At 40.2% G+C, this 18,760-nt stretch overlaps 1 protein-coding gene across 1 annotated transcript in view; it reads right to left on the bottom strand.

Moving 5' to 3' along the window:
- The window catches only part of LOC128018304 (transcription factor 7-like 1-B), a 53,888-nt gene extending 35,611 nt beyond the window's left edge, over positions 1-18,277 (bottom strand). Inside the window, exons 1-3 of the mRNA XM_052603748.1 lie at positions 17,400-18,277; positions 17,216-17,288; positions 16,450-16,577 (exon numbers count right to left, since the gene is read on the bottom strand). Of these exons, the coding sequence (XP_052459708.1) occupies positions 16,450-16,577; positions 17,216-17,288; positions 17,400-17,585 (387 nt within the window). The 5' untranslated portion in view covers positions 17,586-18,277. The remainder of the gene's footprint in view (positions 1-16,449; positions 16,578-17,215; positions 17,289-17,399) is intronic.
- Positions 18,278-18,760: the final 483 nt, after the last annotated feature.

Raw genomic sequence — 18,760 nt, 5'->3', positions numbered from 1 at the left:
TTTGTACACAGGCCCAAAGCGAGCCGTTGGCACCGGAGCTCTAAAAGGTGTTGCATTACCCCGCGGCCCCAGCACTGAATTCTCACTCAGTGAGACTAATTCTGGGTCAAAGTCTCTGCGCCATTTAACCACATTTGTTTGGCAATTATACTGCATTAAGCGAAACATGTCAGAGATGAAGCACTAAAGAATGATGAGAGAAACAGACAGGAACAGAGGAACAGGAGAAAGAGGGATGAGTTGTTATTAAAATAGTGCTGGTTCCCATTCAGTAAGATTTCTACTGAGCTTAACCTAATACAAGTAATACCGCAGCAGGGGACTAGAAGGAAAAAAAACTATGTGTACCCACTGACTCAGCTAAACGCTTACACACGGATGAAAAAACAACTGCATGAATGTGTGCAATACTCTTCTAAAACTATACTGATGTTACCAAATAAACATAATTATCTTAAACTTTTCATTTGATTTTGAAGTGAACAGGACATTCAGTGAGGACTTGATTGAATCCAAAATTGAAAAAGTACTCTAATGTAGACAGATGGCTGGATTGAAGCGGTTGAAAATTCTAACAAGAACTGGTGATGTCAGATGAAAAAAAGTCATTTTTATTTTTTCTTTGGAAAAACTTGCTCTTGAATCATGCTCAATCAATAAATTGCAGTAATGTGAATAGAAATAAAGTGACTCAATGTTGATGACGAAAAGATATAATTATATATATATATATATATATATATATATATATATATATATATATATATATATATTTTTTTTTTTTTTTTACATAAGATATTACATTTAAGAATGAGGCATATAATTGCTATATAATTGAGTGAGTAGGAGTGATGAGGAGATGCATGAGGATAAAAAGATGCAGTATGAGCAGTATAAATGAGAAAGTAAGGTGTGTGTGTGTGTGTAGGCCTCAGCTGTAAGACTCTGAGCTGCTGATCTGGTCTCTTTGTTCTGTCACACATGCCAGTCTAAAACTCTCAAAGAGCCCATTCACAACCAGTGCTGCACTTGCCAACACACACACACACACACACACACAGTCCTTTCCTCTCCACAGTCCAATATAATGCACACATTCCTTTTTAAATGCTGCGCGGACAGCACGCCATGGCCGCCTCACTCACTGCTAAAATGATCTTAGAAACTCAAATGCAAACTAAACCCATCTTAGAAATTAACAATGGAGAGTCACGTGTGCGGGGAATCCCAAGGCACGAACTCACAAGCTAAATCAATTTTTTCTTTCTTTTTTTTGGGTGCTAGGAAAGAGGGAGTATGAACCGAAGAACTTACAGGAAAACGACAGAGAAATCGTAATGCTTAAAGGGGTTAGTTCACCCAAAAATGAAAATTAGGCTGTGTTTTACTCACCCTAGAGTCATCCTAGGTATATATTACTTTTTTCTTTCAGACGAATCCAGTCTGAGTTATATTAAAAATTGTCCTGGCTTTTCCTAGCTCTGTCATTGCTGTCAGTGGGTGTTGTAGTGCTTCTGTCCAAAAGAAGTGAAATAAAAAGTGCACATCTATAAAAAATAAAAATAAAAAGTGACTTACACAGCTCTGGGGGTTGAACAAAGGCCTCCTGTAGCAAATCAATGCATTTTTGTAAGAAAAATATCCATATTCAAAACGTAATATTAACTTTAATCTATCTTGTGTCAACAGTTGTACACGGAAGCAGCTTCGGGAGCATGAGGTACGGAGGTCAGCATTGAGCGCTGGTGAGTCCCTTGAAAACCAACGTTTGTTTACAGGATCAAAGGAAGCAAAGTTTCCTTACTTTAACGAAGGGAAAACATTCCCCTCTTGGCTTATATATCGAAATCCTCTGACATTCTTCTTTACAAATCCTCGTTTTCTACTAACTTCTCTCCGTTGCCTTTCCGCGGACGTCACTTGTGAGTGGTGCATGCGCAAAGCCGTACTCATACTTCATCCACCCCGGAACTGCATCCGTTTACAACAGTGAGCCCAGCGCAAGCTAGATTAAAGTGATTATTACGTTTTGAATATGGATATTTTTCTCACAAAAATGCATCGATTCACTACAGGAGGCCTTTTTTAATCTATAAACCGGAAGTAGGAGCTGTATATGTTTGCCTACCAAGATGGCCGCTGAGTGAACCACCTTGCTGAAAAGGACTTTGGATGGGTTCAGCACTGATAAAATGTGTGTGATTTTTGACATTTTTGTTGACCTTAACAGTTATCTCACCGTGACTCTCAAATGTTTTAACCAATCAGTTGCTGTCAATAAATCTACAAATGGGAAGTAAGTGAGAAAAGCGAGCCTTACTTAATCGAAACTAGCAAGATGGTGGAACATTGTGACCTTCTAATGAGTCTAATTGATTTAGACAAGTTTACACTAACGTTTTATTCGAATGTTAGGCCTGGATTTTATCTACCCAGATGTCACCGAAGTTATGGAGATGTTTAGTGGGGTTATTCTAGTCAATTGGATCCATTTCTTTCACACAATCATGATCCAAAGCTGTGATGTTATTCCATGTAATTGCAGTTTAACACAAAATTTAGCTTTTTACAGATTCACAGCTACTACTGAGATCACATGGATCCAATGGAAATGTTGAATAGCATGGTTTGACTCTTCAGAAAACTGCACAGAAAGCCAGTCCACTGTTTGGGACTATTGGTGTTGCAAAGCGCCTTGCCTGAAGTGGCCTTGTTAAACAAGCTAATAGTTTACATCTGGAGGTCCGCGCAGATGAGGGGAAGACGACGGGATGGAGGGGAGAAACAGGAAAAACAGAGCATTATATTCAGGAGGTGCGAGACAAGCACAGGGGCATATATCCTGTGACGATAGGACATACGTGACCAACCGAGAGCAAGACAAAACAAATAAAGCTAGAGGGAAAGAAAAGCTTCATTCTTTCTTGGACGTCTAACCCTGGAGGTGTCGTCTTATCATTAGCATGCCGGCACTGCTGTGCTTCAGCTGTCTTTGCGGGAGAATATCAGTGCCGTGGCCCTCGAATGTTTTCATGGCCTCCATCTGACCTGCGTTCTGAATCTGGCCCTTAAAACAAATGATATTGATCAGAGATCCTCATCTAGATGTGATGTGTCCAGGGGCCATAGGGCATGCGTATGCATATGAGGACCTGCTCTTGCTGGGCTAGGAGACAAAACTGATAATAGTGTAAGTAAAGGTCTGGGGCTTATTAGGCCAGAAGCATACTTAACACATTGCATGCATTACAAGTGGACCACATTGTTGTACATTCTTGATGCGTGCTCTTGCACAGAATTGGAGGCAGGACTGATGGGTGATAGAGTTACTTTCAGAGAGGCCTGTACCATTAAACCAATATGTATATGAATTAGGGGTGTAACGATACGCGTATTCGTATTGAACCGTTCGGTACGAGGCTTTCGGTTCGGTACGCGGTACGCATTATGTACCGAACGGTTCGTTGGACTAATTAATTATATTTGCAAAATAAATAAAAAATTGTGAAATATAATGATATGCGTTCAACAAGGTAGCTCAATAACCCAAACGACGTAACAGGCAACGCCCCTGACACCCCCGAAGAGGAAAAAAAACACCACCTTATATGTTTATGTTAGGCTACTCAGTCAGGCGCTCGCTCACTCAGTACGCGCTGAAGGCTCGTTGCAAAATGGCCAATGCGTTTAACAGACCAGAAATATAAGATCCTCCAATAACCAACAGGTCTGGTGTTTGGGTGCACTTTACCAATCGATCGGGGCATCCGAGCAAGCACGGAAATCAAAATGGACTAGTACTGTACTGTATCGGAATTTCCTGAGCAGTACGATACAATTAACAGGCCTGCACGTTATTAGATAGAACAACTGTTATAAATAGAACGTATTCACGGGCAGTTTTGAAAACTCCACCTACTTTGCTCTTGGCATAGTGCAGCCCAAATTGCGTTGTATCTGAAGGGCAACGCTGAGCCCAGGGTCCAGCGCCGCGCGTACTGAGTGAGCGAGCGCGCTCTGTAGTGGAAAACGCAGGTTTTAAGAATATGCTTAATGTAATTGAGCCCCGTTACAATATTCCTTCACGAGCTCATTTCAGCCAGACCGTAATTCCTGCTTTGTGCCAAAAAACAAAAGCCCTATAGAGAACTAATTGAGTAAAAACACACTCAATATAAAGAGTTATAGAGTTCCATATAAAAAGTTACATCTTTGTATTTGTTCATAACTACTACAACAATAATATAAAATTTTCATTTTTTTTTTTTATAAGGAGCTGTTTTTGTTTTATACAGTATGCTACTAAGAAAACACCATAGAAGATGGGTAAAGAATAGCTCCATCATTGTTCAATGTAAAAAAAACATACTTTGTTAGTTTTAATAAATATATTTTTTTAAATCAAGGAAATGTATCTGCCAATTTTTTCTTTTTGCTGTATCTAAAACGTACCGAACCGTACCGAACCGAACCGAGACACCAGTGAATCGTATCGAACCGAACCGTGAATTTTGTGAACCGTTACACCCCTAATATGAATGTATTGTTACTTTTTCAAACTGTTTCTCCATCATGACAGAATTTGACATAGAATCGACCGAGATGATGACCGTTTGTGTTAATGTCTGGCACAAGAATACAAGGATTGGATTCTGAATGGCGTACAACAGTGAGCGCCCACCTTTCAGCAGTCTATTTTTCCACTAATTTATGGATATAAAATTCTTCAGAGAGATGAATGCCTTTACCAACATTATAAATCTGTTTTTGAAGCAAAAAAAGAAAAGAAAAAAGCTTTTAAAAATGTCTAAAAACTGAGAAAGACACAAACAGAACGATGTATAGTTAAACGTCTTTTATGAGAATAAACCGTAATGACATGAAACTACAGAGCAGTATATAAAACTATTGATTCAAATAGATAGAAATATTAAATCCAGCATATTTGAGTTTTGTGGAGAAATATGATCTACCAAATATGCAAACACATTTATGAATACACAACTTCCGTGTACCATCACACCAAATTTCCATTTAGAAACAACTTTGTCATCCCATTTTTCATACAACAGTGAAACAACTAGGCTTTAATACTTCTTCCATCCACACCTCCTCTTTTTCTTTCGTTCACCCACTTCCCTTTTACTTATTTCCTTATCATCACTATCACTTTTCCCTCCTTCCACCCACTAACTGTGCAGCTTGTCAGGCCGGCTCTGCCTCCTCTTTCCAACTCTCTCTTGCTACGCTTTAACTAAAACCATCTGCTTGGAATACCAGACTGATGAAGGTCTGCTTGGGAGTTGCCCTCGCTCACAACCCCCCTTCTCTCGCTCTCTTTCTGCACAATCAGATTTTATTAGCATACACTCCAGCACTTAGTGTTCTGGTTTTAAAAGCACTGATGGCTCTTAATGTAAAATAAAACCCTGGTCTCCACGTGAGGGGCCACACATGATCCGGAGGGGCCCTGCTGTAGTCGAGGGGGTGGAGGGTGTGCGGAGCCCTGCTATCAATCAGCCAGAGAGCCCTTATCACCCTGGAGAGAGATGGATGACCCCCACACCCCTTCAGGCCACAGGGGGTTAACCTTGGCCCGCCAGTTGGGGGCTTTAATCTGGTCTAACACTGATACCACAGCCTAGTGGGGCAAGTGGGTATTAGTGGGACACATAATAAGTGCATGCATGCATATTTGTATTCTTAAAGTGCACGTGACGAGCCAGTTTGACATACGACAAGCATGAACTCTATAACTTGCAGACAAACAGGCTTCTATGTCATGATGTCCGGCTTTATTTTTGACCTGTGAGCAGCTGTGATATCTTGTTGGACCAACACAAGTGCATTGCATTGTTTTCCCAAGCATTTCCCACATTGTAGAGAGCTAGTGTTTAGGCTGAGCCCTTGTGTACAGAGGTGTACATTTCCCTGTGGGTGTGAATGGCAAACATTCATGCGGGAGTAGGACAATGTGACAAATCGAACGTTTTGTTCTTTTACGCATCATAACCAGTAGCATTACTGTTAACTTAAAAAAAACCTTTATTTTTTATAAATAGTTTTTGGTAATTGTAAAAAATATATATATTATATATATGAACTAGGGATGTCAAATTTCGATTATTTCCATGATCGATCGTCGTTTAAATTAACGATCAATTAATCGATTAATCGTTAACCATAATACTGCAAAATGCGTCTATTGCAGGCACGCAGTCAGCGGTATGACAGGATGTGCAAAAGCCACACACACACACACACAAAACGCTTTCTCACTTGAATTAAAGAGGTTTTAGTCTGAATAAAATGCTAGTAGCAGGATTATAAAATGAATAGATGCGATTATGATCATTTGATAAAATGAAGAGATTGCGCCATACTTTTGAGGTCATTTTACTTTGTTGACAGTTTCCAATCCCGCACGGAGAACGCTGAACGCGCATCTTTAAATGGTTTTGTGGTGCTCGTTGTTGTATTTTAAAGCACAATTGCAATGTTTTCAACTGACATTATTGTATAAAATTATCCGAAATGTGGAGCGCGTGTGACTGCGCTGCACATTAAGTGAACTACATCGGCGCTGCTGCACCAAAACACAGTTGCTCACATTAATTTGATCCTGCTGGATTCTGTCCTAGAAAATGTCAGATTTTTAAAAATCCGGCATACAGCGCATTAGATCGTGACAGTGCATGCGTGCATACGAGGATGAGCGAGCGCGGCTTTGGCTAGATTTATTTGGAGGTTATTGCTCATGTCTCATTCGGCACAAATCGAAATGTTTCCATATTCGCAATGTATTTGAATGTTAAACTATTATTTATAATGTAAACTAGGCTTGTACTTAACACGCATTCGCATATAGACGGAAAAGATGATCCTCTTCATATGAGCAAAAACGCGCCCACACTTCTGTTTTAAATCCGTTAATCTTAATTAGCCTATTTAAGTCGGATATATTTCGCACAGCCGATGTAAAAAAAAAAAAAAAAAAAACATGAAAACAAATTGTTATTTTTATTTTGGGCCTATTACTTAGTAGGCTATACATTTTCCTTAAAGCATCCCATTTTGTCCCAGGGCTTAGAACCTGTGCCCTAGTCAGGTCCATGCAGAAACTTGTGAACGATGCTCGGCGTCACCGTTTAGTGACAGCAGTGAATGCTCCGGGAATGTGTCGGTCACAGCGCCTATTAATCGCTGTTTTGAATCCAGCAATTATTTATTTAGAAATGATAAGATCTGATTATGACAAGTGTGGTATAAAAGCTTTGTTTATTAGAGGAATAATAGGTTAACTGGAAAATGTTAGCTCGCGACCATGCTTTTGGACCCCATAGTCTTCATTTACGCGGCTTTGTTCTGGTTTGCCGGTTGGTCACGAATTTCCACAAATTCAGTAGGCTATATTTAGGCATTGTTTCTTTTCCTAAATCTTCATAGTCTAACCCTCTAATTTCCCAGGTTTATTTTATTATCTTTCGCTTTTAATAACTGTTTTCGCATCTCTTACTGTGGTAAACATGGGAAGGGAAATTAAAGATTTCATGAATTAAGAATTCGTTCGATTTATTAATTTGTTCCCTTATTTCACTTAAATCATGGGTTATTTAGGGAACAAAAATTAATGAAACATGGACACTTGCCACATTAATAATTTGTAGGAATGAATTAACAAGTTGTAGGAATGAATTCTATCTGTCCTGTCACTGTGTCCCGCAGCCCTGCAAAGCGCACGATATAAAACAGTTGAAGAACAATTTAATGTTGAAGAACTTTTATGTTGTTTCTATTTTAATATACTTTAAAGTTTAAATCACATTAAAAGCTTAATTTGTACATTGTGAATCAATGATGATGCTTTTATATATCGTCACCGTCACTCACAGCCGCTCGCACGTGTTGAGTGCGCATGAGCCGCACGCAGCCCAACATTGAATCGGTTAACCGACCATCGATAGCCTTAATCGATTGCATCTCTTATCGACAATTAATCGATCATCGATTAATCGTTGACATCCCTAATATGAACACATTGATAATTGATTGATTCATTGTTATTTTAAGCGATACTAATCCTCCACACAATCCTGTTCACATCACACTGAATATGACATCACTCCTGACTAAGGTCGAAAAATGCAGGGGAGTGTCACTCTCCAAATCACACTCAATAAAAGCATCGCTCTCGTACACAAGTCTCTATAGACGGCGAACAGAAACGCATCTGGAATATTCCAGCAATTAAACCAGGCCGGGTCTTTGAGAGTATACCATCACAAGAAGTAAACGGTTTGAAAACGCCCACCACACCACCAGCTAACAAATATAGACACTGAACTAACAAATCAACTCCCACAGTAATGGAGGCCCCCCTTAAGTCACCGTATCCTTATGCGGCCGACCTGTTTTTAGCCATAATTGTTTAATGTTAGATCATAGTGGTTAGTGGGTGTATTTGCTGAGCTAATGTTGATTTTAGCTAACTCCCCTAAACTGGGCAAAACTAACATGGGAAACAAGGGAACAGTTAAACTGTGGTCACATAAGTGAACATTTGGCAAAATTTTAAGGGGCGAAAAATGTCCATCGTATATTATCAATATGCATGAATCACAGAAGTCATTTTCCAATCAAACCGCTTTCTTTTAATCAACATGGCAAATTTGCATGACCAACTTGAACTATTCATTATGATTATCTTTTAAGAAGTTGTTTATGAACAACTAGTTTCAGGCAAAGAAAAACAGGACTGGCTACACCAGTCCTTCAGATATATGTATTCCTAAAAAAAAAATAAGCACCACAGTCCGCTGAGAGCCCAATCTAGACTTTAAAGATTGGATATAAACAGCTTGTGTCTTGTCAAAAACATCCCAGTGTGGAATTAAAGTGGGCGTCTCAAAGTGGCGCTTCTGGCTAAACCTGACCGACTCCTAAGAACCGGCTTCAGATTAATAAATTGATGAAAAAATACATTTATACACATGCTCATCCCAAGCAGCTTCAAAGGCCTTTTCATTGATGTGACTGAACGTTGCGAGCGTGTGTGTGTGTGCTTGTGTTAGGAGGGCTGGCTGGTTTGCCAGTCCTCACGGGGGTTTGAAGCTCTCCTAAAGGGCCCGGCTCTTGAAAAGCCAGCGAAGGCTATAAACAGAATATGTAATGGCAGGGACGGAACAGAAGGAGGGACGATGGGCAAGATATGGGTGGCAGAAGGGGGCGACGCCAACTCCCGCTCTCCTAAGAGAAAGGAAGGAGGAGGGAAGGCCAAGGCTGGCAGTGTTTCACACAATTCGGAGAATGGAGCGCGTGAACATGCTCCCATGATGCACTCGTAGTTTTTCTAGGACACTAGTTGAATGGCTGGTGGGTGTATGCAGAGTTTGACAAGAACCTTCGACATCATGGAGAAAAACCTGAAAAAGTTTATTCAACAGGCGTTTGCTCCTCTGTGTTGTGCAACGTCTTTTCAAAGGAAGTCAACGCTCCAGTGCTAAGGTAAACATCTGTGAAGGACAGAAATACGGAAATACAGAAACTACCTAATGCACGTCCTTCAAAAGCCATATTCGATGCACTCAATGTATGTAAATTGATCCGTATTTATACGTGAATAACAGATAGAGAAATTAATCTGTTCATTGATTCAGAAGGCTCGCTCAATTCATACAGATCTTTTTGTACTTTTTTGATGGATGAAAGTTGTGTTTACGTGTACTTTTAAGGGATGGACAAACTAGATGAGAGAACATTAAAAATGTCTTTATCTGGGTTACAAAGAGGAGTCTTTTGGGTTTGGATGACAAATCTTAATTTCTGGGTGAACTATCCCTTTAACACTTTACTCAATGGATTTACAAATGTAATACACAAATTTGATGAGCTTGTGTTGATAGAAGAAGCCTGATATGTCATTGTAAATTAGGCAGCTGTATTGTATCTGCTTCATCTTAGACCAATAATAATGCACTTCCTAGTAATTCATACCACTGGTGGTTTAACTTTCATTTAGAGTGTGGTTAAACAGATGACGACCAACTAAAGACCAGCTAAAAACCAACCGTGTTCCAAAACATGACTACCATCTTACAACCGATTTTCAAAAGGGTCCAAAAAATTTCCACTGACCAATAAATCACAGGATGTGAAATGAGATGACCTTAAGAAATCACGACATTACATACACTGCACTTTTATCCCTCACAACCATTCATTTGCCTGAACTGAAATACTACTCTGGCTCAAATTCTACTAGTTATCTCGTGAAACATCTAATGGAATGAAGAAAAGCATAAACTAAAACATGGGATTATTTGTTGACCAGCATCAACAAAGAGAACATTTGGCAACTTCATTTCAGGTTGCCATAAACAGATCGTTCTCTGTCGCTCACTGGTGAACAAACACACATCAGGAGTGTAAGCATGTTGTTCAGTCTGTTGAAAGTACAGTTACACTCAATGTAGCAGCAGGAGACGTAAAGAAATTGTTCACCAAGAAATAAAGATTTCATCATCATTTACTCACCCCTCAAGTCAGTCCAAACCTAAGCCTTCTACTATGGAACAAAAAAGCAGACATTTAGAACAATGTTAATGCTGCTCTTTTCCATTCAGTGAAAGTGAATGGTAACCAACGGGTCCAAAAATGACAAAAATCACCATAATATTATCATAACGTAGTAGAAATGACACGTGTGTTGTATTCCAATGTTATTTTGGGAGTTGGACAGCATCAGTCCCCATTCACTTTCACTGTATAGAGAAGTCCAGAATTCTGCCAGCTTTCTGCTTTCTGTGTTTGACGAAAAAAAAAAAAAAATGAGCGACATGTGGGTGTGTAAACGAAGAGAATTTGCAGTTTTCTCTTTACAGGTACAGGAAAAACACTCAGAAAACACACACACACACACACACACACACACACACACACACACACTGACAATAGCACTATTGACTCAACTGTGTCTCAAAGAGTTTAAGTGCTAAGAGCTGCTGGCAGAGTGAGAACACCTGAATGTGGAAAAATGCCCGGCGCTGGAAAAGACATGTGGCCTGAGCTGTGATGACATGCTCAGGCATTACAAAAGCGTGTGTTTGTGTGAGTGTGAGTGTGCCCTGTGCTATTCTTCCCCAAAAGACAAGACTAAACAGTTTAAAATGTGTTTCCACTGAGGTGTGTTTGTTTGCCGATGTGGGCGCCGCAACACAAAAGCTGCAGTTACAAGGTTTGGCGAGTCGCTTGGTTCCTTGTTTGGGCCCAAAACCTGACTGTGTTAAGACAACACAGGATTGTGCTCACAGCTTTTGCAACAAGAGGTAGAGAGTGGAATCAAATGAAAAGGGAGTCTGAAAACCGATTAAAACTAAATGTTTCAATGGCTGTTCCAGAAGAATGAAGACATGACCAGAAAATCGTTTCAGCATGTAAATGCATTAAATTCAATGTTAAAAAACGCCACAGGCCTCTGAAAAACATTTAGGAGTGAATTCATTCAGTATGTTTACAACACATTATCATGCTACATGTCAAAACCTGTCATCAAAATGAAGCGAGGCATTGCTGTGGTTTGTACAGGGAACAGGTTGTAGTACAGGACAATGACTGTTTATCTTTGACTGTCTATACCAACAGAACTGCCTTTTTAGCCTGTTGTGAGCTGGACTTGAACTCATTTTGGCCAACTGTGCATCATAGGTCAATATGTTCAGATCTCATTTGTTCAGAATCTCATTTCTACAAATTGCAAGAAAGCATGGATCGACATTTCTTTTTCTTTTTTTTAGGAAGCGCAATTAGCCGCGGTTCCACTGTCGGGCCAAAAGTGGCCGTGCTAGTGCGTGCCAGAGCCAGTCGCGTTTCTACTGTCACTTCCGGGGCTTGATCGTGCCTCGTCGGGGCTTCCTTGGGGTCAACGGCCAGGGTTTTTTGGCCCAACAAAAACCTTGGGCCAAAGCAGGCCAGCTGTGGCTAGAGGAGGAGTTTCTCTGCATCTAGAGAGCTCAGCGCCGCGGATCATTTCAGAAAGATAACAGCTATAACACCAGCATTAAAGACTTTTTAAAATAAGTTGAGCTCAAAACTCACTTTCAGTCATCAGCGAATGTTTGAAATAACTTGATCCGATGTGGATTATAATCACCATACAAGGCAGAAATATTTATAAACGATGCAAAAGACTACTACGCAAAAGACTATGCACACTAGGCATTAGCATTACCATAGTAAACATGGTAAATATGACCACTTGAAAAAAATCAGACGTCACAATCGTGTATTGATTTAGTAACTTATACGATCTGTCATAAGTCTCATCTCGAGAATTTACCTCCACGTAGCCTATCATAAAAATATAATAATGGATTTTGTTCGTGAGCTTTTATAAAAATAGAGATATTAATTATATATATTGTAGTAAAACATAGTTGCTTTTGAATTTGAATATTTAACAAAGCATGCAAACAAGCGGCTCCTTTATCATATTCGTTTTGTGATCACGCTAGTTCCAGTGACTTATTTCTTAGTTTTCTGATAACTTCTCTTTGTTGGTGAAATGACGGGGTTTCGTGACGTTGTTCCTGAGAGGTGTGTAAAGGGCGTGTTTTAGTGACGTGAGCGAGAGTCACATCGCAGGATGTGCGATGTAGGCTGTCGTAGTTGATCCGTTATTCATTAACTGTACGGGCCAACTGCTCCCCAGGCCCTTGACGAATGTGATTTGCGGATTAATTGCACAGCTTAACCATCATAGAGTGAAAGTTTATAGAAAAACACATGCAAGTTTAACAGGGCAGAGAGAGCGACAGAGAGAGAAAGAGAAAGCGCGCGCGAGAGAGAGTTTTTTTTAGGAAGCCACATAAAAGTGTACTTAATTTTCACATTGTGGCAAAATTTTGTTTGCCAATAAAAGCATTGTGCATATACTCTGAATACTTCACATATCAAGTTCTCTCTACTTCCAACACGAGCCCCTAGCAGACGATTCCCCAGGCCAGGCTTGAGCGTTCATCTCAGTGACAAGCATTGAGAAGAGCAGAGCTGGTTGGCCAACACACTCAATCCTTAAAAACAGTCCCACTGGATTATTGAGGAATGTCAGCTCGGAGCAGGCCCTAAATCAGTTATGGGAAATCTGCACGCCGCCATTTCCACACAGCTTTCCCTTCTGTCACATCATACCTCTGTTTCTTTCCATCTTCCACTTATTTCGGTCCTCTTCTCAGCTCTTTTTCACCAGACTTTTCCATTTTCACTATATATGATGCTTTTTCAAATGTTATGTGGACGATTGCTCTCACGACTAGATGAATGTAAATATAAAAGCATGAGATCTGAACTGCTCAACGGCATTGGCTAATCTTGTAGAGCTGACTGTCAGGCCACGAAAATAAAGAAAACGTATGTTTTTGGTGGGGGCGGAATTTTATTTCATTAATATGTGACGAAGGCCTTCAGCATTTACAGTTGCATTCAAGGATAGTTATCTGGATGAAACCGTAGGTCTCAACACTCTCACTACCCACCGACAGATGCAACAGCTTTCACACTGATATTTAATTGCCCCAGAGGTTACACACATCTCAAAATCAAGGAGTTAGAATGTTCTTGTGCTCAAAAACATCTGGTGGAACCACATTCTGAATGCAACGATCTCTAAACATTGTTCAAATCAAAATTAGAATTTAAATTGACATGTCATCTTGCAAAAATCTTACCCAATTAAAAATCTTTAAAATTTAAGTTTCTATCTCAAAACATCACTTAATATAAAAAAACAAAGCATTCAACACCAGTAACCTCATTAATCACAATGCCATATGTGTGCAGGCCCATCTGCGTGTTATTGTCACTGAAGAATGTTACGAAATATTAAGGATTAAGCAATGGTCTTTGTATTTCTTAACTAAAGCCACAGGTATTCAGAGCTCCATATTCCCTTTGTCAAATCCTCCCTTCCTACAACTATAAATATTACATGAAATCTATGAATTCAGAGGAGCTTTTCAATTCCACCTCAGGGATATCAGAGCAAAAGCACAAGAAACGTACATATTAGTTTAGAAGCGACATGATTAGAAGTTCACTCTATTTGCGACTGCTTTGGGGCTTCACTTCGGCGTTCAAGGCCTGCCTTCCCAAGCGCTGTGTGTACTCAGATTCCTGTAATATGATTTGTGTGCTTTACGGTAGTAACCAAACAGACGTTTTTTTTTACGAAAATAACTACGAGAATAAATATAAACCAAACCTATATAGAGAACCCGAGACTGATTTTATTGCATTTTCACTCTTACGTATACACAAGCGCACCATATGAAAGCAAGAGACCAAAATACTTTTAGAAGAAATAATAATAATTTTAGAAGTAAAAAATCACTATTGGTAAAAACCCTTTTCTTCTGACAATTTTTCATCCCATGGTAAAAGTTGAATGGCTTTCATCCTGACAAAGAACATTGAAATATTTTATAATCAATCCAGTTCCTCATATTCTCCACTTTACAAAACATTCAGCCTACTGTAAAAAGCTGAACCTATTGAATACCTTTTAGGATGACTTTGTCAAATTAGTCAAATTCTGAAGAAAAAATGGGGGGTAGGGATTGGCATACAGCCACACAGTCTCATGCTTTTCCCTGGCAAACGCGCTCTACATTTGTGCATTTGTCTGAGCGTAAGACAGAAGATGATTCAGATTTTGACGGGCTCCTTCAAGTCCCTCTGCTTTGTTTGGAAACCTCCTTATGTGATACTGACAGCTGTGACTGAGGATGTCTGCGCGAGAGTTTAAGATTAGTGTATACCAACCGCTCATTGTCTGACGCTCGGCCCGCTCTAGAGGTGCCAGACGACAGGCTAAGCTCATCTGCCTCAATGACCTCCTGATTTACTTGGTCCAGGTCTGATCTGCTTTGGGGCAAAAGTCTTCCTCGGGAATTTACTCCTGATTTCTGAAACTTTCAGATTAAATACGAGCGCCAAACCGCTCAGGTTCTGAGAGGTTATGAACTTTTTGGCGATTTTGAGGGTGGGATGAACCATGCTCTTCCAGGATAATTTAAGAAATAGCCTCTTCAACAACACTCTGTAGGCCGAGACTCAAAAGAGGATCTGGGTACCACAACTACTATGCAACTAGTGTGTGAGGAGCAGCATTAGGCTAATGAGGACCTATGGAGATCCCAATGAAGCCATCAGCATTCAGTCAGAATGACAATGTAAGACTAACGCCTAGGAATTGAATGGAAGGGATTGGGAAGGAGGGAGAGCTCGTACGGACGAGTGAAAAGAAACGGAGAGGCCAAGTAAAACTTGCACGAGTGTCTAGAAGGCAGGGGGTAAAAAAGCAACGTTTTGCTTTAAACGCTTGGCCTGGTCCAATCAAATCACATTGCGATTCAGAGTAAAGAAGGAGGATTTGAGCTCTGGAATAAACAATGGCTGTTGATTTTGGGAGATGGCTCACAGTTTAGCCAAAAAAACATTCCCGGTTAAGGCTTTCAAAGACCCAAACGTTCATTCTCTTTTACTGCAGAGCGCTGACGCATAACACCGCGGCAAAGCCATACATGAATGCCTGCGGAGTTCTTTGCAAATTGGGTTGAAAAGACCCAAAGCTGGGGCTATAAAGGCAGTCAACCTTTCCCAGACACGGACACAAAACTCAAACACATCTATAGGGAAAGAACAGGCAAACTCTGCAGCTTCTATCTATCTGCAGATAGTATTTCACTGTGACAGACCTCTTTGCTCAGACTAATCTTATTTTAAAGAAGGCTAAACAAGCAGCTTGAAAATGCTTAATTACAGCCCAGTGGCAGACAGCACCGAATTAGATTCACTTGGTATTAGTTCAATTAGTAAACCATTTCACAGACAAACATGAGGAATCTTCAGCGTATTTATGCACCAAAATGCTTTAAAATACGCTTTATGCAAGACTTGGGCCAATCTGATCCAGTAAACGGTGGGGATAACTACACATGATCTCTTGGAGCACAAATAAATGAATAGAAATCTGTCAAATTCAAGTCAAACTGCTAAAGTACACAATTAAAACCAATTAAACAGTTGAATAACTTATGAACTAATGCTGAAATGACACCAGCAATCCACTTCCACATGCATATTCCCTAAATCACTTGGAATTACAAAAACACAGCCTACACTGACTGGAGAGCTATTAAATCCCAAGCACTAAAACTCAATTTTTAAAGAAAAGACACCAATCCGTTACGCTCTCAAGTAGATGGCAGACAAGGATCATAACTGTAGATACTGAAGGCGACACGACCTTACAATATTCAAAATAGCGGTTGATCAGAACAGATTTTCAAAAGGAATACTTTATAAGGAAAGATGTTGGTTTCATTCCATATGAGGCCCATTATAATCTATCTCCAGAGTGGCACCGAGACGAACAGCATGTTCAATGGCACTCACCGTTCTTGCGCTTGGAGACAAGGCGCTGTTGGACAAGTAAGGATTGGCGAGATCTGGGATCATTAGAAACGGGTAGCCTGGATAATGGGGGCTCTTAAAAAATCCTCCATCTTGCTGTCTTCTCAAAGCTTGACAGTGGAGAGACAAATGATTAGGGATCAATGCGTGGACAAAAAAGTTAAGCAAAAAAACAAGTATGGCAAGCTGTTTCAACATTTATTCCTATTGCTGATATTTTCACTTGTACTGATTTGTTGCAAGTAGTTTTTTTTTATACTAATCTAATATTGGGTAGCATGATTTTTTTTTAATCACTAGTAACTCTTCATTAAACACTAACACACATTTATAACATGTAACTATTTTTTGTTACAAGTCTTTATCCAAATAATGCATCTACTCCAGATTTACTACTACTCATTGGATACTAATACCTATTTGTTATGATATTAATATCCCTTAAAATTTTAACTGTAACAACTATATCACTCATTTCAGTTGCTTTTTACTTTAAATATGTATTTAAATTGCTACTAGGAACTGGTGCACTAATAGGTACTGAAGCATACTGATCTATTTGAACAGTTAGGCCTATAGTATTAAAAAAGTACTGTTTTGTAATTAATAGTTATAAGTGAAATTGAAAAAAAATATTTTGTGTTGGATTACTTACAAGTAGTTTAAGAGTAAATACTAGTAAGAAAAACAAGGTATTTTTAAGGGTTAATTGTTAATTGGGCATGCCATAACAGCAGTTTACTCTTACCTTCAGTGAAATACTCTCGGGCTTTCTCATAACTTTCAAGATCAGCTCTCGGTTGAGGACGCCTCTCGGTTTGCTGAAGGAAGGAAAGAACGAGTAACAGAGAAAAACAAAGCGAAAAAGTTATTTTTCCGACGGCAACAACCACATCCATGCGTCTGTCAGCACGCGGTGGAGTCTGACTTACCTCAGAATCGGATGAACTGCTGTTATTTTCCGACTCGTTCACCAGAGAAGACTTCACGTCGTCCAGATCTCTTTCGGCAGACACGTTTTCGGAGATTTTCTCCTCTTGTTCGCCCTCATCTTTGAATGAGATCAGTTCATCATTCGCCCCCAGCTCATCCCCTCCGCCTCCGTTAAGCTGTGGCATGTTTACGAGCGTCTTGCAACGGTAACAAAATCTAGAGTTTGTGTTGACTCTGAAGTGCACGAGAACAGCGCAGTCCACTCAACGCAGGAAAACACACGAGAGCTTTCAGAAGTAATCCTTGACACACGAATTAAAATCCAAGTCGTGCATGATTATTTTAAGAAGTGATCACACAAAGCTCGAAAGTTTCATCGGTATCCCCGCAACAAACTCGACTCCAGACGTGAAGCGCCGTGTCCGCTGCTAACAAACTTACCAAACACAAATAAAAGAGGCTGAAACAGACACGTTCTCGGCCGATTCTACCTTCCACGATGATCAAACCAATCGAGCGCAAAAAGTTGAGCGACTCTTTCTTAAAAACGCGCAACCGTCAGTAAGCGCGCGTACGTGCTGCCTGCAACAAAAGTTGCAACAACGGTCGCGGTGCCTCCGTGGTCGCTATCCCAAAGACGTGTTTCAAGTCACATAAAACACTGATTCCGCCCCAGATCAGCTGCTCGTTTCTTCCACATTGCGATCTGCAACCGTCATGTTTGGTGAGCTGAGGCACGAACACTGAAAACAGTGTGTCCGGACGCGAAGAGGCTCTGTTTTCCTGCGCGTTGAGCTGCTGATGGGGAATGCGCGAGTGAGAGTGTGTGTGTGTGTGTGTGTGTGTGTGCTGGGTGAGCAGAATGCAGAGGAGGAGTTAAGCGCTGAAAAACGACACTCCATTCAGCATACACACTCTCGCTCGCTCGCTCTCTCTCTCTCTCTCTCTCTCTCACTCACACACACACACACACACACACACTCAGAAAAGTTTAAAGGAACAGTTTGTTCAGGGCTTGATTCTTGAAATAGTTCAGTGACACAGGGTTTGGGATTGCGTTATTTAAGCAGTATCAACAAGAGCAGTTCAGCACAGCTGTAATTCACATTCAATACAACAGCAGAACTGTTTTTATAAAACAGTTCATTAAACAAGCCATTAATATCAAGTAGCTTACATCTTTGACAAAATTGGCAAGTTAGTTATTTTCTTTCTCCATAGCCCCTTTCACACTGCACGTCGGACCCGCAATATTCCCGTAACGTTGCCTGGTCGCCTTCTGTGTGAAAGCAACCACGTCCCGGAATTGATTACCGAATCGAACCCGGGTCGGGGACATAGTAACATTGCGGTAATCGAT

This window comes from Carassius gibelio, chromosome A8 (genome assembly GCF_023724105.1).
Source record: "Carassius gibelio isolate Cgi1373 ecotype wild population from Czech Republic chromosome A8, carGib1.2-hapl.c, whole genome shotgun sequence".
NCBI lineage: Eukaryota > Metazoa > Chordata > Actinopteri > Cypriniformes > Cyprinidae > Carassius > Carassius gibelio.
Note: the sequence above shows the minus strand (reverse complement) of the source record. Positions and strands in the feature narration are given on the sequence as shown.